The sequence below is a fragment of the Protopterus annectens genome, chromosome 7.part0 (genome assembly GCF_019279795.1).
Source record: "Protopterus annectens isolate FY-2018-M chromosome 7.part0, PAN1.0, whole genome shotgun sequence".
Classification (NCBI taxonomy): Eukaryota; Metazoa; Chordata; order Ceratodontiformes; family Protopteridae; genus Protopterus; species Protopterus annectens.
This window is the reverse complement of record NC_056739.1, coordinates 1193984082-1194009540: the sequence shown is the minus strand read 5'-3', so window position 1 is coordinate 1194009540 and position 25459 is coordinate 1193984082. Positions and strand designations below refer to the sequence as shown.

At 36.3% G+C, this 25459-nt stretch overlaps 1 protein-coding gene across 1 annotated transcript in view; it reads right to left on the bottom strand.

The window, feature by feature from the left end:
- Positions 1-11214: 11214 nt before the first annotated feature.
- The window catches only part of BNC1 (basonuclin 1), a 304829-nt gene continuing 290584 nt past the window's right edge, over positions 11215-25459 (bottom strand). The window contains exons 4-5 of the mRNA XM_044077805.1: positions 13781-15699; positions 11215-12625 (exon numbers count right to left, since the gene is read on the bottom strand). Coding sequence (XP_043933740.1) covers positions 11911-12625; positions 13781-15699 — 2634 coding nt within the window. The 3' untranslated portion in view covers positions 11215-11910. The remainder of the gene's footprint in view (positions 12626-13780; positions 15700-25459) is intronic.

Below are 25459 nucleotides of genomic sequence, written 5' to 3'. Positions count from 1 at the left end.
TCTGACTTGCATATATACTTATATACTTATGAGCATTTTTATTTATTATGTGCATATTTACGTGGTTTCTCCAAGAACGACTTGACTTGTGAATGGCTCTTTAAATTTCGAGCCTCACTCTATAACAATACTAACTGATTGGTTAAAAAGTTTGAGCGTTGCTTGAGCGGAAACTTTTTAAAAAGGCTTGAACTGTTTGTTCACTCGTTTTTTCTGAAGAAGTCTTCCTATTCAGGAGGACGAAAACGTATTTGGTTTTAAATAAACTTGTTTTACATTAAAAGTACGCTACTTTTGGTCAGTGTCGTCAGTTTGCTGCTCGGTGTTTCTTTCCGCTTTGGTTGTTTGAGTTGTTTTTTCTTGTTTTTTACACTTTTTACAAATGACATAGATACAACAGTACAACTAAACTATAAAGAGATTTTGGATAATATCAAAGAACTCGTACAAAACTGGAATAAGCTACTTTTTTACCATGGAGGAAAGACTATATATAATTAAAATTATTATATTCCCGAAAGGTCTGTATTTTATACAAGCTTGCTTGCTACCTCCACCTAAATCATATTTAATATAATTTGAAGGGTTAATAATGAAATTCTTATGGTACCCTAAAAAACCTAGAGTTGCCCTAGGACATCATTTTGTCAAATGGGAAAAAGGTGGAATACGTTTACCAGATTAAGAAGGATATATGCAATCGTCAGCTTTAAAAACAATTTCTCCATGGTTAAACAAAGAATATACTTCCAAATGGAAACTCGTACATGAAAAAATCTGGTTAAAACCACTCATGATACAATAAGTAAACATATGGAAATCATACCAAATAGCTTACATGGTTATTGAAGGAATTTATGCCAACAGAGAAACACAAAAATATAAATTCTAAATACATTATCAATACCCTAAAGTCTTTTATGCACTTTGGAAACAAAAATCCAGATATAAAATCATTGTTTTTTTTTTCATATTCCCAATAGCATATATACAAAATAATATTATAACTTAGGACTCAGTAGCAGTTAAAACACTTAGTAAGAATGGTCTAATTTACTGGCATCAGTTGATAAATACTAATAAAGTACTAATGATAGAGCAAATTAGTGAGTTCAACCTTGAAAGTAACATGGTTAAACACTGCAGGGATTAACACAGTAAAGTATGTTAATGAAAAGGTTCCTAAGTTCATAGAGCAGTTAACGCTGATAAAATTTCCCACAAATGAGAAAGGAATCTTATCAGTATTGTACAAATTAGTCAAAGAAACAAGTTTATAATAAAATATATGGAAATACTATTAAACAGTTAATGGTAAAATGCCAGACCATAAAGATAAAAAACTAATTCTTACATCTCCAAAACTAACATCTTTATCACTACATTGGCAACTTTTCACATGGCAATTTATACATAGAGCATACTTAACACCACACAAATTAGAACTAATATATAATAAAGAAAATAGATGTTGGAGATGTAAATCACAATCAATAGCCAATTGGCAACACATGTTCTATGAATGCCATTTTCTTAAACAGTATTAGGAAAGTATTAATTATTTGTTACAGGCACTGTTCACTGATAATTTCCAACTTACAAAATCTCTAGTTTTGTTGAATACAACTGTGCTGCCTTGTGTTCCAAGGCAAAAATATGTAATTTTGTGGACTGTCCTTGCTATTGCAAGGGAAAATATTGCACAGAACTAGAAAGCTGTAACTCCTCCCAATTTTAAACATTTCAAGAACATGGTTTTATCAGTCTCGCAGTTGGAATTGAAAACAATCAAGGAAAGAACAGAATGAACTATTACCTTAAGCATTGCCTGGCAGAAAGTAAATCAAGTGCTGGAAACAGAAGACTGTAATAAATTATAATCTTATTCAAATATGCATTCAAGAAAACAAAGTTTTTCAAGTATAGACGTCCTATATAAATAGTTGGTTTTGTAATGTTTGCTTTTGGAATTGTTTCACCACTTTAAGCTTTGACTATGTAAATATTTCTTTGATATACTTACTGTATATATGTTTGTTTCTGAAAATCAATAAAAATGTATTCAGTAAATAACAGTTACTATTTCTCTGCACATTATTGTTATTTTCAGTAACTGATTATTAAGTAATCACAGAGATCTGGTTCATGACCATTGAAAGCATTCTATCAGTGTAGGCTTTCAATGCCTATCACATGTTCAGGCCCACAACATTAGACAGGTGCTATGGGTGGTGGTGTTTCCATATTTAAAAAAAAAAAAATTGGCTCCAGACTAGTCAAGATAATGATTTGGAACTCCTCCACACTCAACTTACTATTAACAAAATTCCTTTTATTATAGATTACTACAAGATCCCTCTATTTCCCACTCAGGCCATACCTCCTACCTAATTAGTAATGAGTCCCTCTGTATTAAGCCAAACATCATTCTCCTAGGAGACTTCAACCACCCCTCCATACACTGGGAAAATTATGTCTTCAGACATAAATACTAAGTGATTTCTGGACTTCATCAGTGCACATTCTGTGGACAATAAAGTCCCAGATTTAATCCGTACCAATATGGGCCAGCTTTGCTCTCCACCAATTCTAACTTTATTTCTGGTCAAACTGCACCATGAGTCATTTACTTTCACTTTAAGACTGAAGCTTGAAGAAAAAGTGATGTTTTCTCAAAGCATGTGAGCTGTTTTCACATCTAGGAGGGAATAAAGGTAAGACAAGAACAGGCAGTGATGAATGCAAGTAGGACACAGGCTGTAACCTGAATCTTAGCATGTATAACCTTAATTTTAAGTTAATTAATGCTTGTGGGTGTAGCTGTTGATTTGTGACAATTGTTCGTATCAGGACAGTTAAACTTTATTATTTGAATATGTGCATAGTTCTGTGTGCTTGTTTTAAGTTAATATGTTATTTTTGAGGGTTTTCATTAAAACAAAAAAGTCTTGTAAAATGGTGACATAGGTTCAAATGGTGCGACAAGAAAAGTGATGTCAAGAAACAGCTGTATAAAGATTCAACCTGCTAAACGTTAGTGGGTGTGTGTAACACAAAAGCTATAAATAGACATTTAAAAAATATGTCATATTATAGATGGAAATAATAACATATAATAGTTACACTGTCCATATTATTTTGGAATGTGAATGGCCACACAGGTATAGATAAAAAGGTAACAGTATTGAATTATATTAAGGAATGTGGAGTGCAAATAGCAGTACAACAGGAGGCACATTTGGAGAGAAGTGAGCATGTGAATTTGACAAAGAAAAGATTTCAGGATGGATGTTTAACAGAATATCCTGGACAAAGGAAAAGAGGAATATATATACTAATTGCTGGAGGAGCTCCAGTAGTAATAGAAGAGGTAAAAAGATAATGGTAGATTTGTGGTAGTGAAGGGCTGACGGCAAGGAAGAATTATGCTGGCATGCATATATATTCCATCTAAAACTGCTATAATGGAGCTTAAGAAAAAAATGGGAGAAATAATCAGCTTCCAGCAGGGAATATTACTTGTAGGTGGGAGACTGTAACTTGATTTGCAACAGTAAAGATGCAGCTGGGGAACCTAGAAGGGAAAATGTAATAGAAGATGGTAAACTAATGAAAAATGGATGAAAATATTTGGTATGGAAGAAGTGAATTCAATAGTGGGAACTAGGAGAGAATTAACATATTATTTCTGAAGGTACAATAACTGAGCTAGACTAGACAGGAATTATATTTCATAGTGCATTTAATTGAAAGTTTCACCACACATCCAATAACTATTTCAGATTATGCACCCACCAGTAATAACTAAGATAAAAATGCTGGTAATAAAAGTTAAAATTAGACACTGGTGCTTCCCCACCTACCTGTTTAAAAGAGAGGAGTTTAAGGAATGGGTATTGGAAATTCTTCAAGAGTTATTTTGAGAAGATAGAAATTTCTTCAGAAGGTATAGCTTGTGAGTGGGATAAAATTAAAGTTTAGCTTAAAACAGGGTAGAGGAAAAGAGCCAGGGTTAAGAAGCAACAAGAGTTGTTTAGAGGGGCTGATAAAGGTTAAAGTATTGCAGAATCTCATAGAATCAGAAGAGGTGCAACTGCAGAGTACTAAAGAGAAAATAAGGGAGTATCTGGATAATATTCAGCTTAGAAAGATGCTGTTAAGCAACTGTTTTTTTATAATAATTCCAGAGTACAAAAACGTTTAGCACAACAACTTAGGTAGCAGATATTGCCAAACCTTGAGAGCTTGTAACAATAAAAATAATCAGAGATTCTGTAGAGTTATTAGAGATATTTCAGACATTTTATGAAAATTTGTATAAAGCAGAGACATTTAGAACTCAGGAAAGAGCACTAATGGAATATTGGTAGATAAGGCTCAACAATTAACAGTTAAGATAAAAATGGTGATGTATAATCAGTGTGCAAGAAAAGTCTCCAGGAATAGATGGTATTTTGTGGAAGTTCAGAAACTAGATGGGAAGAAAGGGATGAAGATCTGGAAAGTTTTGTTTAACAATATTTTAAAAGGAGGGGAAGCACCAGCATCCTAGAAGAAAGCTGTGGAGGCTGTAATAACTAAATACGGTAAAGGTACATCAGACACAGCTTCGTATAGGCCCATTTTAATTTTAAACCTTGATTATTTAGTGTTTCTATGTGTAATGGCTAAAAGAATGGCAAGGGTTTTGCCAACATTGATAAAGATGGATCAATGTGGTTGTGTGGAGGGGAGGCAAACATTTGACAACATTAATAGAACAATGATTATCCAGCGGAAAGTAGAATGTAAGAAATGCAATTGTTGGTGGGTTTTGATACAGAGAAAGCATTTGACAGAGTAAGCTGGGATTTTATGAGTAGGGCAATGAAACATTTGCATTCCCTGATACCATAATAAAGCTGACTGAGGACATATGAGGAATCAGAGGCAAACATTAAAGTGGGAGGGTTCCTCTCTGAGAAGTTGTCATCTTTCCCCTTTATTTGCATTATATTTAGTACCACTGGCAAAGAAAGTAACGAACTCAGAAATGCAAGGATATAATTGGTGTGATTATCAAGAAAAGTTGGCTTTATTTGCAGACTATATTATTTTGTACCTGATAAAACTTTTAAAGGATATTTCTGTAATGTAGAACATTCTGAGACCATTTGAGGATATAAAACTAATGAAAAAACAGTCTATAGCTATAAAGTATGTACCCATACTTGAACTGGTTCAGCAATACCCATATTTATGGGACACAGTATTTGAGTTTGGGTTAAAAAGGGTTATGTTATGGCAGCTAAGGGTATATGAGAAGAGACTAAGCAAAAAATAATACAAAACCTGAGAAACTGGAAGCTCTTGTTCATGGATATGGATATCAAGATACAAGCAATGAAAATGTTTTAGTTGTATATGCAAGTCAGGCATATTTTTATCAACCAGAGAAGAAGTTGTGAGTAGTAAATAATAAGGAATTGACGGATTTTATCTCCGAGAGTTACAGGTCAAGGGTCAAGTGGGATAAGTACATCCTTCCAACGGAACAAGGTGGTTTAGGATTGCCTGATTTGAAGGGATATTTTAGAGCTACACAGTTAAGGCTGATATAGATAACACAAGCAGCAAGCTATAATTCAAAGTGGAAAGGGAAGATGAAGTGGGAGAAATTTAAGAAATAAGGTAACGGTGGGATTTTAGATGCAGATCCTGAAGGAAAATAACATGTTATATTTATAAAGTAGCAGAAAGTATTGTAAGAATTAAGCCAACATGAAAATGGAGAAAGATTCTGCCAATAGGGATGACTACAATTAGGGGTACAGAGAATAGGCAAGAGGAAGATGAAATTTATTGGAGAAAACTGATAAAGAAACCAAGTTATTGGAAGCAAATAACTAGAGTTGAATGGTAATAGAATGGGAAGAGACTAAGAAGACATTTGGACTGAAAGCAAGAGACTGAGAGTGACATCAAAGTATAGGCAAATATAAGGAGTTAGGGGAATCCTAAGCAAAATACCTGCTCTGGAACAGTTTATAGTTGAATTTAGAAAGGATCTGCTCTTAAAAAGAGAGAATTAGTAGGACGTAAAATATTGCATGCTAACTAAAGGTATCAATTGGAATAAGTTAGAAAAAATTTGGAGGAGATGATCAATTCACAAGAAAACAATGGGAGGGAATATGTACGGCTCCCAAATATGCAGCAAAGTCTAGAAAATTTCTGATTTTTGCTTGGGAGTGTTTGCATAGGTATTTATACTCCAAGTAAACTCCAAATAATTTTTCCTCAGGTAGATGGCAAATGTTGGAGATCTGATGGGAAAGAATAGGTAACCAGGAAGACATGTTTTGGGAGTGCAATGAGTTGGCAGACTTTAAAAATCCCCTACAGAGTACTCTGTCAGGAATACTGGGTGAGCAAGTGCGTATAACTAAAGAAATGATTATTTTGAGCTGGTACCCCATGATCTGAATTGCCTGGACATAGTCAGGCCTTGGTAACTTTAATTCTGGTGGGTGCCAAAAAAAGCAATTACTACAGAATAGAAATCAAAGTCTAAACCAACCATATTTAAAGTAGTGAATTTTTTAACAATAGATAAAAATACTAGAAGTGGAATCTTTAGAAAAGGGTAAGAGCAAATTATATAGAAAAAAAATGGAAATTGTTGAAATAATACATGCAGTACAATGTTTTGCAGGAGGAATGAGGTTTAATGGAAGGCAGGAATTGACCAGTTTATGTAATGTTGAACAGACTATAATTGTATGGAAGAATATATTTGATGTATAATGTTTGTAACTATGCGCATGTTAATATGGTTTGTTTTATTTTATATAAATGTGTTTGCCTGTATCATAAATGATAATTCAACGAAGATGTTAAAATATCAATACCAAAAAAATGAAGCCTGGAGCATCTAATACCATACTATTCAGAGATTATGCAAAGGCTAATATGCTGAAATTGAGTGATAACCTGGCTAAATTCAAAAGCCCTTTCCATCTTAATATGAACATGTAAATAACAAGTATACATTAGACAAGATCTCAACACAAGTCTTCTTTGCTATGTCTCCATTTCATTTCACGGATGCACTAGATCTTTTAGCGTCTATCACCCACAGAAATGAATATGATACCAAATTCAAATATAAACCAATGTGATAGAACCCAAATATAAACAGGCTCTGGAGGAAAGAAAAAAAAGCTTTTTACACATAAAGATAAATGTAACTCTCAAATTGCCAAAAATGCTGTTGCTAAACTAAACAAGGAACTCTCTGGACCAGGATCAAATTAACCAAAGCCAGATACAAAGTAAAAATAACCACCCATGTGAAGGATAACCACAAAGCTTTCTTTTATGTTAAAAATGTCATAAAAATGCCCAGCACTGTGCAGAGCTAATAGCAAATGATACTACATACTTGGAAGCAGAGGACCTAGCCAGTTTATTAGCGGACAGATTTCAAGCTGCACCCCCTTCTCCCCTCCAGTATTCTCAGATCACATATCTACACACACACCCATTAATATCTCTTGAGAATAGGTTCTCAAGGTGGTAAATAAGGCCAAGAACACTGTGTCTATGTGGGACAGATAAGATGCCAGGCTGCATACTAGTCATCCTGAAACATGACTTGTCTCATCACCAACAGAAGCTATTCAGTATCGGCCTCAAAACTGACCCAAGTTGGTGCCAATATAAATTCCCCAGAAGAATCCAAGATCCTCCTAGTGGGCCTGTCCCAAAACATAGCTGGTAGGCTTCCTACTGAAATGTCGGCACTTGAAATGCCAAGTGCCGACAAGCCAAAAAAAAAAAAAAATGAAAACACAGGAGAAGAACAATTCTCGAAAATCGCTCTTCTCCTTTAAACTTATTTTGGCAAGTGGCCAAACCACCCTGCATCCAGCCATGTTGGGGGAACACTCCCCCCAAACATATATATGTATATACATACCAATTCTGAGATCAGCATACCTCAGAGAATAGGGAATATTCCATGAAATGGCCACTTGGACTTAGTATATGTAAGTTTGTTTGTTTGGCCATCTCCCTATTTTGTGACTCGCTGTAGTGGGTCCCGGCATTTCAAATGGTTACCTTCCTGGTGTCAAATGATCTCCCCTTGTACCTAACACATTGACAACAAACCTCTAAAAACTGATTCCATAGTTAGAAATCTGGGAACAATTAACTGCCTTTGTTCACCACATATCTGCTCTTGTAAGGAAGTCCTTTTTCATTGTGCAGTTTATAACTAAAAATGCCCAGTACTGTGCACCTAGATCCAGAGATGTAACTGTTCCTATGTAATTCAACACTTATTGGGCTGATCAAGGAGTATAATATCCCTTTTGGTATGAACTTGTCCAAATAGTTGTCACAAATGGAAGGACCACAATACTTTCTCACTAAAAGAAAAAAAATCATAAAAGCTATGCAAATCATTGCAACGCCTTGTCCATCCTCTCAGTATCTACTGAGAGGAAACCTTTGTCTTGCATATAGATAGAGCTTCAACAAACCCTGCTATGTCAGACCTGTTGCACATTTGCAAGTCCAATGGTGTTATAAACACCCACTCAAGGGATCTCAATCCCTTTTTGCAAAATAAATTGAGTATGTTGGAGGTAGGGGTTTGTATCACAGAGAATACTTCCATGAAACATTCTTCCAGTCCACATAAAGTAAAGTGCTTCTCATACTCTCTTCTGATGTAATTTCTATGAACGGTTGATTAACTGCAAATTTGTCCCTGGTTTAGCACCCCTATGTGAAACATGTAAAAGTCCTAATATATCCTTGGCTGGCCTATCTCTGGGTTATTTTTATGCAAAATATAAGGTCTAAAAAGTAACATGGGAATGTTGTGCTAGACCTCTTAAGAGTCTCACCAATCAGCCTAATTATAAAGCAAAAGGAAATGAAAACATAAATCAAGCATTTTGTTTACTATAGCACAATTTAACAATAATGTATGTTTCTTGTGTCGCAATGCTTTGTTATAAAATGAACTGGGGTTTACTGTCTACAATAAGACATAAACACATTTACTACTAATTGAAGAACAACATACAGTCTTCCAGCTGTATCAAGATTGCTTTTCTGTAGTATTACCTTATATGAATGCTAAAAATACTTGTTCTCCAAAACTTTCTTTAAAAATATGGACAGTGAGATGTTGCATATTACTCCCAGGAATACAAACCGTACTCTTGTTTTCAAAAAAAAAAAAAACAAAAAACAAAAAAAGTTTATTAGTCACAAATTTAAACAGAATACATATATTTTAGACTTTGAGTACAATATTTTATCTTGCACAGGACATCAAGATTCATGTAGCATAACATTAGAGCCTTAATGGACTTTCTGATGATTTCATTAAATCTTTACGACATGTTATTTAGTTATACTCTTAAGTAATATTCTGCAGAAATAACTCCATGGTAATAGCCTCATCATTATTCACAAACAATTTCTTAGTTTTAAGTTTGCATTAGGGAACAAATCTATAAACAATATAGGACACAAAAGGTAAAAGCTTTTACTAAGGATGTTAAAGTACTACATTTGTCCACCACTACTTGAAGTAATGTCAGTTTAACATTGTACATTATGTTGATTGAAATGTAATACTATATTTTAAATCTGGTATTGGTGCTAAATTAACATTTGTTTTCAAATAACTGCTTATTTGTTGGAGTTTATAACTTGATTTACTTTATAGTTCATAAAAAACAAATATAAAACATTAAAAACAGGTATATGTCAGAATTAGTATATAAAATACAATATGGTATTGTCATTTAAAACAACTAAACACGTGTTTCTAAGTAGTAAAAAAATCTAATGCTAGAAACTACACAGAACTGTACAGTTTGTATTCAAGTGCTTCCAATAATGTTTACATTGTGCAGCAGTTCATGGCTTTATCCTATGTATATAATACATCTAACGTGTTCTTTGAGTGTACTAAATAATTCTTTGGTCAAAATGCAGCGTACTAGAAGCTGGAAAAATCTGAATAAAATGTTTTGAAATAATGTTTGTAAAAGTATAGTAAAAGTACCATTTTTTTTTACAAAACATGCCTTGTTTTACATTTTTAGCAGCATTGCACCAAGAATTGTTAATATTTTTACTTGAACCACACCATAACATTATACAAGAGCCCGCTCAAATAAGCAGTCTAAAAATTTAAGTCAGTGAATTTTTGGAGACTATACAGGTTAAGAATCACATCCAAATTTCATAGAACAGAACTTAATGCACTATTTTGCTTAGTCATTGTAAATGAAGCTTTTCCAAGTTCATATGTCTTTGGCACTTGCAGCTGTGTGATTAAAATACCGATTGTCATCACTAGTGAAATTGATTTCTTAGTTTACTTTTGATTCAACTTTGTGTTCCACATATTTCTAGTATAAATATGATGTACTGAGCTTGTATGTGATACAGATGAACATCATGGCTCATTAAACATTTTCAAAGTTATTTTTCATATTAACAGTACTGGATTAAGAATTGAGGTAAATGTTTATTTTACAGAATTTTCATAGCTACCAGTCTAATTATATTACCAAGAAAGTATTCTGCAGATTGTTTATAGTAAAGTAAGTGCATACAGGCATATTCTTTAATTGCTTCAATGAAATGTATGGATATATATACTCCTAAATCATATATTTCTTATTATAAATGTATTATTAAATTGGATAATCAGTTAAATAAATATATTTGGTCAAGTACAATTTTAATAAAGCAGGTAACTGTGTGCAAGTCTTTTGATTGTCCATTTTCTATTCCTGAAATAAATGAAAGGTAGAAAAAGCTGTACATCGGTACATGTTCTTTCTTCTGCTAAGGTAGTCCTTTTTTTCATAAAGAAAAATGAAAAAAAAATCTAGTTCACACACAGGATTCACAAATATCATAATCTACACTACATTACACTACCCTACTCCAAGTTTTGGATAATTAAAGGGTGAACCAAATTAGATAAGGGCTTTTACAATTATACCTCTCAGCCTCTTAGTGTAAAAAATCTGAACAAAGCCTACAATAATGGGGGGGGGGGGGGCAGATATAAACATTGCTCTTACAAACATAGAAAGTTGATAGATTAATAGGTTTGTATTAGTATGAATTTTCTGAATGATATGGAGTCTTAAACTCAAATGTATGTCATTATTTAATGACTACAATCCTGTGTGATTTGCCAGAAAACTACAGATTTTATGGGGAATGGACCAAAAATATGAGGCAAAAATCTGGACATTCTGCGAAAATCTGTACAGTTGAGAGGTATGTTTACAACTGCCTGTCTTCTGCATGCATCAGATGATTTCTCACATTTCTGGGGTGATGTGCAAACAATGTTATAAATGTTCATGGAGACTAGAAACATTTGCAAGTGCTCATATCACATCTGATGTACCCCTTCATTTATTTCAAAACTTGAAGTAGTATAGCGTACAATCTTTTGGAATCCCAGCCTTAACTTTTTTGTTAGATAGCAAGGTGGTTTGTTTCATATCTGTTTGCCTGTTAACATTCAGTGACATTTTGGAAGGAACAGTTTACTTTTGTTTATCATACAAACAGTTATGTCAAGTATTCATTTTAGTGGCACTGCACATTCTATCAGTAAGTATTCCATTTTATATTACATATATACTGTTTCATCAAGTCCTGTAGAGAAAGTACCTTGAAGCATATACCTTCTGGATATTGTGGAAATTAAATACATTTTAGCTGCAGTGCAGCAAACCTTCTAATGTCAAATTAAAGTAAGAGCTGCATACCTTTTTCTAAAAACGTATTTTAATCAAGTAGGGGAATTGAGCACAGCTACATATGCATATACTGAGTATAAGACACCCCAGTTTGGTAGGAAGCAATTCAGATTTATCTCTGCTGAGAGTGAGCTGGTAAGTTTGATAAACTTTTGTGCAAGTTTGGATTCTGGCTGTGCCTGTTTCTGCTGCGTACAGATGAAAACATTGTATTACATCCTGCAACTTTGCATCTGTGTAACTGACGGAGGTGTACTGTTTTATAATGAGCTCTAAATGTCCCTTTGTTACTGTAGAGCTTTTGGCAGATATGACAAATTACTGGTAAGCCTGATGGCAAATTTTGACTATTACTTTCCGTTAAGGTGTGGCTGTGATATGACTCATCTCTGGGTAATAAACTTGGTATGTCGCAGCTTTCGTCAGTCTCATCTACTCCAGTGATTTCCTCATTTCCTCCTTCTGAGTCACATGATGAACTGCCACTTTTTATAGAGTTGACACTTGAGGCAGTACTTAGGTCAAGAGCGGTACTCTGTTTTCCGCTGTTATCATCGTAATCATCATCACCACCACCACTTAAAGTAGTTGAAGAAAAATAATCTTGTGCCTTACTCATGGGGAAAACCAAACTGCCGGTTCTATTCACTCCTTTAAAGATTACTGAAGTCTGTCTAAAATGTTGGGATACTGGAACAGCTTGGGAAGCCCGGGGAATATCTGTAAAAATATCTTTCAGAAGTGATGATTCACTTAGGAGTCTGTTTTCTTGTTCTGTCTGATCTTTGGTTAAAATCTTATGATGAAGATTTATATTTGCACTATGCCTAAAAACAAAAGAACAGCATTATAACCAAGACACAACTGCTTGTAGTTCTCCTGTATATTTAGAGATTACAGAGATTTAAAACAGTACAGTACAAAGTTAAGCCATCTTTCATTTTAAACTGTTCGTTTTCACAGCAGATTGATTAACTTTGCTTTAGGTTTATACATTATTCATAACTCATTTTTCAAAACATTTTATGTTCAATTAATTTTGACAGTCCTATATGTAATACGATTTTTTTTACCTCAGAAATGCAGTGCAGTGTTTTAACAGGAGCAGGCTACATAAATTTAAAATAATCTTGCAAAACTTCATAGATAAAATACAATATGTATGCCATTGAAAGTACATTCTTTAGAAGTTTGCATATTTGTACAGGTCATAACGATAAAGATCAGATTTTGCCAGATTTAATGAATCAGATTAATCAAACTTTTTCTTAGCGTTAGACGAGTCTCTATCAGCTCATTTTTTTTCTGATGAGATTAATATATTCACAAGACTATGCTAGGGCCACAGAACTTATTATAATTTACATGTGCATTATAGGAACAAAGAGTTTGTTAAAGTATGTCAGGCTGGCAGGCCAACCGCAGCATATTTCGGAGTAAACGGGATGCCATTCACCCTAAAATAACAATAATACCCATTTGTTAACCAGGTAGGCCCACTGGGGACACATTCCTTTTTCAGGGGCAGCTCAGGAGCAATGTCTGGTTAAGTCACTTGCACAATGTCACACAGTAATGAGCTGAGGGACTCGATCCCTGTACCACAGGAACTTCAGTGTACAACCTTAACCTTCTTGCGCCAACATTACGTTTTCAGAGGAGAGAGATTTTCACTGAATTATTCTTCTTTTGCCAAAAATTTAACGTACATTTTTGATAATTCTGTAGCTGTAACACTGTATGTAATATAGACACAAATTTACTAACATTAGTGTTTCTTTAAAATTTATATACAGTGTAAATTTTTACTTTTTAGTAAATCAGCGTCTTATAACACAGCACAATAATATTTCAATTTTTAATCACAAATTATATTTACTATAAACAAAGGCAATATAACAGTTTTCCTTTCTAATTATAAATATATGTCTATCAGTAACCATGCACTTCACTATAAAGTACATAATGTGCATATTTCTTACCTGTCTCTACTTCTTCTAGATGGGAAAGAGGCACTGCAACCCTGAACAGTGCAAAAATGCATCTGGTTTGTGTGTACGCTTTCGTAATGCATCTTGACACTGTATGCATTTTTAAATGCCTTGTTACAAACTTCACAATGATGAGGGTTTTCTTCATCTTTGTTCAGCTGTAGGAAATGCTGTACAGAAGCAATGCCTCCTGAATCACCACCGAAATTGTTAGTGTCCCTTGCCTTATTTGGAAATAAGAAACATAATCCTTCATTTTGCAGGCTGTGCTGTGCTGTCTTCTCATTAGTGTAGGGCAGTTTTTCTGTTTGGTTGGTTTCATAATTTTGAGTTGTAATGTTTAGTTTACTGGCACAATATACTGACTCTTCCTGTTTATCTTTAACGGGAAGAATATATGCAGGCTGTTTTTGCTCTGAACTATACATGTTTTTAGAAAGGACACATTCAGTCATAAAATTCTCCTCGAAATTGTAAATTCCATTTTCATTCTGCGTGTCCGTTTGTCCCTCAACTTTAGCAACAGGCTTGTCTAAACGTGATCCTTTATTATCTTTTTCGAAAATTTTGTTTTCATATAGCTGGCCATAATCTTCAGAATGTCCTTTACTTGTTAATTGAATAGGCATGTCATTTTCAGAGCTGACATCATCAGTATTGTCATCAACTGCCTCAGCGGCTTCTTTTTCGATTTTGATAGGCATACTAGATTTGCGGGACTTCTTCTTTGGCAAAGGATCCACTGATAACTCCGGGACAGGTTTGTCTGCTGAAGGGGAAACTCGAAGTAAAGAAGGTAGTGCATCTGCGGTGCTGCAAAGTTCAGTACTTGTGTCCTGACTGCGGTAAAAAGGGAGAACTGGCTGTACTGTCTTCAGATTAGGATATAAAACCTTGTTTTGCCCAGTATTGGGCAGAAAAGCCTGAACTTTTGTCTCTGTGCAGGAATTACTGTTGGCAGGAAGAGGTTTACATTCTGCTGTGAAAGAAGTAAAATGAAAGCTCTTGTCATTATTGCATGTTGATACTGGCAAAGTATTTTGGAGGTCTTTATCACGGGTGTTTTTGTTCATCGGCATGTGTAACCTGGGATTGGGATTGGAACTATGACGATTCCGGCTACGTAATGAGCTAAACACCATGTTGCAACCATCAATGGTACACCTATGTTTTATCTTCAAATGTACTGCATTGTAATGAATTTTTAGAGTACCTTTGTCATAAAACGTCTTTTCACATGAAGTACAATACACACGTCCTTTCCTTGACTCACTGCTGTTTTTGTCAGTCAGTTTTAGTTTAATTTCAGGCGATAGTTCTATGTTCTCTTGTTTTGCTCTTGTGAAAAGAGAATGAGATGGCAGACTGTTAGGACTATTAACAGTAGAAGCAACAAAGTTTTCTTCAGTGATGGCTTTCTGAATATTCCTATGCATTTCACTCTCAACTTTAAAGGACATTGGACTGGTACCTGTGCCATAGTTTTCAGCTGAAACAATGTGATTGTCTTGCTCTGATTCATTCATTTTCTTTTGATTTTGTTCAATCAAAAATTTATCAGCTGTAGAGACTACCAGAGGTGGAAAATCTGGCTTAGACAAATGGAATGGTAATATAAATCCCATATTGTTTACAATAGTTTCAAAGTGATGAATGTTTGTTAACTGGACTTTTTCCAAATTGTTTGAAAGGTTAGAGTTTCTGTTGTGATTACTATTTTCTATAAATGTTCTAATATCTGAATTGCTTCTTGTACTTGGGACTACAACAGCCTGTGCTTCCTTATCCTGAAGTGCCATTAACTCCACAATTGATTTAGTCTCTCCAAAACGAAGGAATTGTTGTAGCGTAGTTAGCTCTTCCTCAAAGGACATTATGTTCCACCGGTCCAATACCTTCCCTGTAGCATCCTAAAATCGACATATATTAAAAATATTTAAGCAAACATTTTGAATAATCTGAGCTGCTACTAAAAAATATCTAGAAAATGTGTTCTAACTTGACAAAGACAGTGTACACAAATCCCTCTTTTAGCTTTAGACAACACTTGGTATTCTTTCTGTGTGTTTCAGATAAATATATGGGAATGGCAAATGTAACTCTATAGTTGGAATTGCACACAACTTTAAAAGGAGCAAAGCAAATATTTCCATGATGGTTAAAAAAAAATGATTTGTCATACTAATACTGGAAACCTACAAAGCCAGAAATAAAAGTCCTAGCATCACTGCTGTTTGCTTCCTTCAGCTTCAAATGCAACTTGATGCATCCTGTAATAATCCCTTCTCACTTGCCAAGCTGCAAGCTGTACCACTATATAACAATGTCACATTTTAGACGTATCAAAATATTAAACAAATCTGCCGTAATTAATTTAGGTTATTTCATTTATCTATTTAGTTTATTTTTTAATCTAATTGATTGTGTAACTACACTGTGCAAAATGTGCTTTTGCCAGGTACAGCAAATATATGACAACATGAAGTAATGCAGCTAGCAACTCTCAGTGAATATTATTTATTTATTTTAGATAAGCAGTACTTGTTTCTTATCTTGTGGCTGAGGAGACGTTTTCAGTGGAGGGCTTTCTCCATGAAATGCAATATAAATTAAATACATCACTATATATTACATAGAGGTGCACACTACAGTAAGTCATAAACACAGGAACAAGCAGTGACATAGTTATCCGTCATAAACATCACACATTATTTAATTGATGCAACCAGTACATTGCAGTTAGTGCAGTAATTCCAGAGATTAGAATAGTTTGATGAATAATCCGAAATACTGACAATGGCTATATATTAAAACACACATGAATAATTAACACTTTAACAAATGACTGTATATGATAATACATATGAATTTATAGCAAAATGCAGACAATATGAAGGTAACTGAGATGATGAGAGAGTGATTTGGCAAGAGGCTTAAACACAGACGTCTGAGAAGAAACAGTTAAGTAAGTCGAGTCTTAATAGCCAGAACAGGTGCAGTTCTGGCATAATTCATATTTACCAGGCTAATTGCCCAATGTACAACAGATCTAATTAGTGAAAGACAACATAAGTAAAATAGGAAAGAGTATATAATGAGAAAAATATTGCCATGGAGTATGCGGTGGAAGGAGGGAGAGAGAGAAGAAAAAGGATATGTGATAGAATTGGGAGAGAAATGTGAAATAGTATGAGAAATCTGAGTGCAGACGGATGTCAGAAAAGAAGAGATGAGTAGCATTACATCACGCAAACTGCAAAAACTGATCACTTTTTTATCTCCCATTTTTCATTCAAACTTTGTCAGTGAAGTCTACAAGATCATAGAACTGTAGATGTATGTAAGTTTCTTTATACTCCCTGGAAAATCATATTGTTTCTGTTAAAGTCAACAATGTGCTGAATTTACCCAACAAATTAGTTTTTCCATGACACAGTCTTTTTCTACGTGATATTCTGATAAGAATATTCTTGGTCAGACTATATATCTGACTTGAAATTTGTCCAGTTTTCAATAACCCATTAAGGATCCCAGCCTTTTCTTTCCTTTCCTATTTGCACTGACTAGTGGTACCCGAAAACCTATTGTCAGGGGATTGATGTGATTGAGTGCTTTGTCTTGCTGATAAGGCCATGCAAGGAGTAAGGATTGTTTGGGACCGAGTACCATTACTGGAGGGCTTCATTCAGTCTCTTGTTGCTGTAAATATACTCTGCTTAGTTTGTTTGCCCCATTAGTGTTACAAATTATACTGCCAATTTTATATTTATCGATAAATTGGGTTATGGATTGTGTATCTTATATTCATGTATGTGAGCTATTGAAGTTTAATCTTGGCTATTTATTATTTATATGTTTTTTTTACTGTTGATACTAAGTTCCAGAAAGCTGATGCTACATGTTCCTGTACAGTTGCTTGGTTTGAATGTGTTTATACATTCAAAGTATCATAATTGAGGTTGGGTATAAGTACACAGAGCAACCTAAACTTGAACTTATGTTCATTCTGGGGATGGCTCTTAAGCTAAGAAAGCGAAAAAAGTTGTCAGATATTGGGTAGTTGTTTATTTCAGTGTTTAGCTAAGTAGGGTCAGAATGCAGAGTCCCAGTAACAATGCCTGAGTGATTAACTGTTACTAGAGGAATAGCGGAAGAGCTCAGGGTAAGTACAGGGGAGTACCAAGTGAGACTACAGCACAGGAATATACAGTTACTGGTGTACAGTAGATGACAGGCAAATGGACAGGAAGTTCATCACTCCACCCAATCTAAGATCACATGACCAAGTAGTAGTGGGTATGCTGAGGAGTGCTTATGGCAAATATGGTAGTTTTATTTTGTGCTGCATCCAGTCTGTAAGTTGGATGAGTGACTAGTAAGGTTATGGGTCACACAGAGTAGGGAGAGAAGGAGCATAACTTATACTATTTTAATTTTAGTATCACATATCATGAATGAGAAGGCTGGTATACTAAGGTTTTTTGCTATTACGCAGTGCTCTGTATATGACATTTTAAGCTAAGAACAAAATTAATGCCAAAAAGCTTCATAGTGTCAACTATTTTAATGGGCAGATTATCTGTACAGTACACTAGAGCGGGCACAGTCAGGGATGGAAGCATTAGATGTAAAGGTATACTTTTTATATATTCAGATATAAACAAGAATCATTGAACCAAATTTTGTGGGAAGGCTAGGGTTTCTTAAGTGGCATTTGGCAGAAACATGAAGTGGTGTATATGTAAATTTTATCAGTACACTAGTTATAGGTGTCAGATCCTCTGTCCCACCCCATTCGTGTTTCTCAGGCATGCTATCAGCACTTTTATTGGTAGTTATACACACAAAACTGCTCAGGGCTGCCCCTTCATCCTTCCCCTTCCTTCTGTCACAGTTACCATGGATACTTCTGATCTGTAGTGGGAGCATTGTTTAGAGCAGATGGTCCAAGGAATATGGACAGATCAAGAATTCTCCATATACATTAACATTCTAAAAATATGAGCAGTTCTATCATTGCAGGCACTTCAGGACCACCTTTTTGCAGGATAAAGTTGCCATCTACTCCAGCAGTAAAATTGTTCATATCCATGTTGGGAGGATGTGAGTTTATTTGAATGGCCATGTCAACTCACCTCTTTCTCATAGCAATGCATATCCTGGAACAGGCCACTGCTCTTCTTGTGGACAAGCTCAGTCAAGTATTTATTGATGTCTCACAAGTGATCCCTCTATCAGTTAGTGATTAACATGATATCTAATGTTGTAATTTTCATTCATTCCTCAACGAATGGGTCTTGGATTCGACCTTTCATCTGACTTGGCTGTTTTCCTCTAAATTCTTGGATCTGACTGTCGAGCTCCTTTCTTTACCCACAATGCCCCTAACTACTGCATTACCTATGATCTCTTTTGCTGCTCTAATTATTTGGTTAGACTTGCCTTCTCTTGAGCTCAGGGAAATTATTTCTTTCACATTTGTGAGTAATAGCTTTAGAATCTAATCTTTAATAATTTTAAATAACTTTCCAATAACCCTTCCTTTCTTTACCAATTTATTGATCTTTTTATACTTTTCTTTACCCATTGGGTATTCATGTTACCATTGCAGGCATAATCTTCTGTCCCCTTTACTTTACTCATTAAAGTGATTGATTTACCATTATTAGCATAATCTTCTGTCCCCTTTACTTTACTCGTTAAGGTGTTCAAGTTACCATTGTTGCTAAAGTTCCTTTTCTTCTCCTTTCCAAAAAAAATATCTTTTATGTATAGGAATTCTCTTGATAGTTTACTGCTATTGCTGAAAAGTTTACTGATTTTAAGAAGTGCACTTCTTGTGGGCATAGGATACCTAGTTTTGATGCCCACAGGGAGTGCATTTATTGTTTAGGCCCCAGTTATCTAGACTCGCCCTGTGTGATTTGAGCTGGGTTCAATGCCAGAACCATTGGTGACAGGTACAATAAATTGCTACTTAAGGGCCTTCTTCCTGCTTCATGACTCAAACTGCCTCAAAAATTGACAAAGCCTGCGGACCCCAGGGAGCATAGGAAGCACTCTCCTACTCTGTCTCCAAAAAACACTCTGATATCAGAGCCACCAGCAAAACTTCCAAAGCACTCAGATCTGACTCCTTCAGTCACTAAGTCTCCTTGACTCTGGAGTCCTCTTTTTTTCTCTGGATCCAGTTTCTCCAAGACTCAGATCTCCATTTTCGCAGGAGACGCCAAGAAAACCATTTCGACCTCCATCCACTTCTTCTTCAATCAGATCCTCCTGAAGTCTTTCCAAAGCAGATGTGGACAGGATGATGAAGAAATATTTCACAGCACAGACCCATCAGATCTGTGAGCCTTAAGCCTTCTTCCCATACCTTCAACTTTCCTTCGATCTGACATACTGTTTCTGAGCCCTTGGATGCACGATCTCTAAGAGTCAAAGCATTGGCTCCAAAGATGCCTTCTTCAACTCTGACTGTCTTCCTGACCTGTTCAGGGCTGACCCCCCCTTGAGCAGGATGAGTCTCAGAGCCAGTGTGTCGGCAATAGATCCTGGGGATGACCTCGACTCTAAGGCTTTTAAGCTGTCTCTTTCCCTTGGGGGGGGCCTCAGTACTGGACAGCTCGGGTATGACTCCCACCTTGAAGGGGAGGACCGGACAGGACCTAGGCTTAACTGATATGACAGTTTTGGCTCCAGTGAGGTTGGCTTCTGCTTCTCCTGTTCTCTCTGCCTTCAGTGTGGTAGAGAGGGCTTTCTTCCATCTGAGAGCTGTTTTGGCTCTTACTTCCTTGGATGCTATCTCTGTTCCTTCTTTGGATCCGGTCTCTCAGCCTCTTCATCCTACTCTACAGGGACAGTCAGCCCATAAGAACTTCCAGGCAATTCCAGTTAGGGCACTCCCCATCTCTTCTAATACCTCTGCAGAGCACCCCTCTGAAGAGGTTCCCCAGAAGAGATTGTGCAAAAAGAGGCACTTAGATTCCCCTCAGGAATCCTTGACTCTAGAGACCGATTTGAAGGGGAGGGGTCCCTAAGGTCACCACCAGAAGACATTTTCTTCGGAGACATTCTAGAAATCCTACACCAAAAAGGTGGTCATTCATCTGAAACCCCTTCCAAGGAGGAATTGGTGTTCCTAGAAGCAATCAGGTTTGGCCTATCTATGTTTTGGGTTACCCCCCCGGTAGATAAGCTTATAGATCTAGTCTCCCGCCAGGCTTGGAAGTAGCTGGACACCATAGAACATATTCCTCAGCAGCCAGACAAAATTCTTGGTGCACCAAAAGATAGGCAGTTTTGGAGTAAGGGAATCCCAGTAGATGCCATGGTCATTGCAGCAGCCACCAATGACTGGATGCGATTGTGTGATTTTCCAGAGCCCTTTAAAGCTTCATTTATCAATACTCCCTTTGCTGGATCTTCCCTGTTTGGGTCTACTGTTAAAGGCACAGTTTCCCAAGTGAGCAAGATGGAAAGACCTTGTCTGCTGTGGGAATTCATTTTTCTATCCCTTAGAGACCTTTTTCCAGAATTTAACTCTGTGGTAAGAAGATGTGGTTCCAGAAGTCTCAAGGACCTTTTCAAGTCTCACATGGGGAATTTTCTCCCAGAGGCAGAGGGGTAAATGACAATAGAAGATGTTGGCCATGTTGCAGAGCAGGTCCGCAAAACCAGGGGTTCTGAGACTGCTTCTCGGATATACCGTTTCAGCACTCCTGAAAATTTGCCTGACTGTTCTTTGCTGGAGGCAGGTGGGGAGTGCTTATCTTTGCACACAGATGCCTGACAAGGCATCACAAGAAATTCTTGGGTACAAAAAAATTATATCCATAGGATATTTCATTCCTGTTTTACAAATTCCCTCACAAAAAAGAAATTGTCTCCTTAATGTTCCACCCTATCAGTGGGAGTTAGCAGCTCTAGAGGTTCAAAAGCTGCTAGACAAAATTTCATCCAAGATGTCCCACCAGACCAAAGAGGATCCAGAATTTACTCAAGGTTCTTTTTCCTGCTAAAGAAAACAGGTGACCTGAGATCTATTTTAGATCTCAGTTATCTAAATCAGTTTGTAAAGAATTCCAAGTTCCAGATGGTAATGGTTTAGTCCATTCTGCCTCTTCTGCAGAAGGATGACTGTATCTGCTCCATAGATCTTCAAGATGCATACTATCACATAAAAATGAGCAGGTGCTCTCGAAGATACTTGTGCTTTCATTTGGGAGCCAGTCATTACCAGTTCAGAGGCCTTCCCTTTGGTCTCGTCACAGCCTCCAGGGTGTTCACCATATGCATGACAGTGGTGGCAGCTCATCTCAGACTGCATGGATTCAGAGTATTTCCTTATCTGGATGACTGGCTTCTCACTGCATCAGCCAGGCATCTTGTAAAAAAGCCAGAAGAGACCAAATTGCATGTAAACATCTTAGAGATGAGAGCAATACTCTTTGCATTGCAGGCCTTTCAGAACTCTCTTCTTCTATAGACTGTTGCTGTCCAGACAGACAATATGTAAGTGGTGTGGTACATCAACAAACAAGGGGAAACCAGATCTTACCCCTTTTGCCGAGAAGCAATGAGAGTCTGGCAGTTGGCAATCTCCTCCAACCACTTTCTTGTAGCAATGCATATACGGGGGAAATTTATTTGTTTATTTTATTTGTTTATTTGCAATTTTTTAACTGGGAAAGTCCACTGTGCCATACAGAGCCCATTTTCAGTGGAGGCCCGGAAAGAAAAATCAAATAAAATTACATACATAGGTAGTATTCATTATCTAACATATTGGATTACAGAGTTAAAAAACTAATTTAGCAATTCAGTAGCCAGACAAGTACTAGTGAGTAGATTACAAAGCTTTTAAAGATTATTACTGCCTAGAATATTTTTTGATAATACACAGACTGAAAAATAGGGAGAGAATAAATCATTAGAGTAAGTATTCAAGGACGTTGAGTGCAAGTACATCCAAATCTAATGTAAATCCAGCGTTCTAGCTGACAAGCTCAGCAGGACTATCCTGATGCCTCACAAGTGGCCTGTCAATCATGCAGTGGCAAAAATGTTTCACCAATAGGGTAAACCTTGCTGTGACCTGTTTGTCCCTCCCTTCAACAAGTGCAGCAGGTTCTTTGCCCTAATTCCCCCTCAGGTGGAGTCACTGAGAGATGCTCTAGTCCATGCTTAGCCCTCTGGTCTCCTGTATGCTTACCCTCCCATACCCCCAATCTCCAAATTTCTTCAGAAAGCACTCCAGCTGAAGAGCAAGTTAATCCTCATTGCTGCATTTTGGCCTCTGCAAGTTTGGTTCCCCTTCCTATGGTCTCACCTACTATGCCCCCTTGCACACTGGACCCCATTCCAGATCTACTCCCACATCTGTCAGGGATGACTTATCAATAAATTAGAGGCCTCAGACTGACCACGTTTTCTCCAATTCCAATGATGGTTTGACAGTCCAGGCTTTCCACTCCTGTTTTCCAAATCTTATTTTCATCCCAGAAACCATCTACTAGGAAGATTTACAAGAGTAAATGGAAGAGATTTTCATTTTGGGCACAAAAGAGAGAATTGGATCTTTTCACAAATCCAGTCCCAACTGATTTATATTTCTTGTTTCGTTTTTACAAAGTGGGGCTAGTTTCTCCACTATCAAAGTTCAACTTGCAGCCATCTCTGACTACCACATAGGAGATAATGCTTCCCCTCTAGCTTCATCCAGCCTATGTAAAGCATTCCTTAAAGGTACCTTTTTGCTTACACATCTGATAAAGGATCTTACTCCACCTTGGGATCTTACTATTGTATTACAGAGCTTGGTCAAACCTCCCTTTGAGCCCTCAGCTAAATCAGACCTCAGATTTCTTTCTTGGAAAACAGTCTTTCTTGTGGCCATTACTTTTGTAAGGCAAGGTTCTGAACTCTAAGCACTCTCTTCAAAACCATTTGATTTTCCATAAAGATAGTTACCTTGTGTACTAACCCCTCCTTCCTAACCAAAATTGCCTCTGAAACAAACGTCAACCAAGTTATCAATTTGCCAGTCTTCTTCCCAAATTTTGACAACAAAAGAGAATACATGCATCACTTTTTAGATGTATCTAAACAGCTTTGTTTTTATCTTCATAGGATGAAGGAATTTAGAAAAACTGACCAACTTTTTGTTTCCTTTAACATTAGCAAATTGGGAAACCCAGTATCCAAATTTACCTTAGCCAAATGGATAACAGATTGTATTTTGTATGTTTATTCTTTAAGAGGTTTTACCTTACCAAAACCGCACTCAACTAGATCTATGGCTACATCATCATGTTTCTGGGCCAGTGTGTCCATTGATGATATTTGTTCTAAAGCTCATACATTAATTGCTCATTACAAGTTGGATAGCATCTTCAGAAACAGGGATCCATTTGGTCCTGCAGTTCTCTGAAACATCCTTCCATGAGGTCCACCCAAAGTTATCATAGCTGGGGACTCTGTCCCATTCATTGAGGAATAAATGAAAATGACATCCGATATAAAAGTTATGGGCTCACCATATCTATTCTGAAGGCTGCCAGCCTAGTCTGTAAATAATTCTATGTCATTGTAAATATTAATATAATTCACAGGTGTGTTTTTACAAATGTAAGAAAACTAAATGTAAAAAAATGAGTTATATGTTCTGAGCTTCAAAAATGTAACCACAGTGCACCCTGCTGGAAGAAAGCTGATAAGTGAAGCATTTTGTGACTGTTTGATTTCAAGCTCGGAGACAGGATGTCTGGACTAAGAAATTCTTTCTATTGTCTTAGGACAGGAGTTAATTACTAGGTTTTATATGCAAAGTGTCCTTTATTGCTGTGGTTTCCTGGCAGGTGCAAGATTACACACATATGTTAAATTTTGAGTTCTGTGAGCCTGGGAAACTCCCGCAGAGGTGTTGAAAATGATGTAATGTGAAATGACTCAGCAGTAGTGTTTATATCAATTTAAGACTATCACAGAGAGAAAGATTTGAGCATTTTGGATTTTGTCTAAAGCTGACATCAACTCACCAGGCACTTGCTTTGCTCTGTATGTAAGTAGTTACTTAGAACTTAGTGTTTCTCTTAGTGTTAGATAGAAATATAGACATATAAACCTAGGTGTTTTCTATATTTATATCAGACTATCCTACAATATTGTCTTAAATGTTTCCTGTGATTTCTGAACTCTGTAATGTCATTGTGTTGAAGTAATAAGTATTGTCTTGTGTTCTTATTATTTATTAAATATTTTAAAACCTTTCAAATGTGGCTGTTTTTTGTAGAGATAACTTAAGCTCTTAGAGTACATTGCATGTATTTGGTGATACTGTCCAAGCCACTCCAATAGTCTTGCAGTTCGGCACACTTATTATTTGGATAACAGTAGTATTACACAGTGAAATTGGTCATACTTTGGGAAGGGCCTTATAGTAGATGATAGTGGTTGCTGACAGTGATTTCTAACTTCTAGTCTGGAGAGAAGGAGGTATAGCTAGAGAACCTGTGCCAGCATTCCTCAGGAGTGTCTGTGTGTTTGTATATAACTCATATCTCAAAGTGTGTGTGTGTCAGCTACTTGGGCAGGGACACGAAGCACTGGTTGGACAGAGGGGGTGCTGGAGGTTTTAGCTTGACCACTAGGCTGAAATCTGGACCCTAT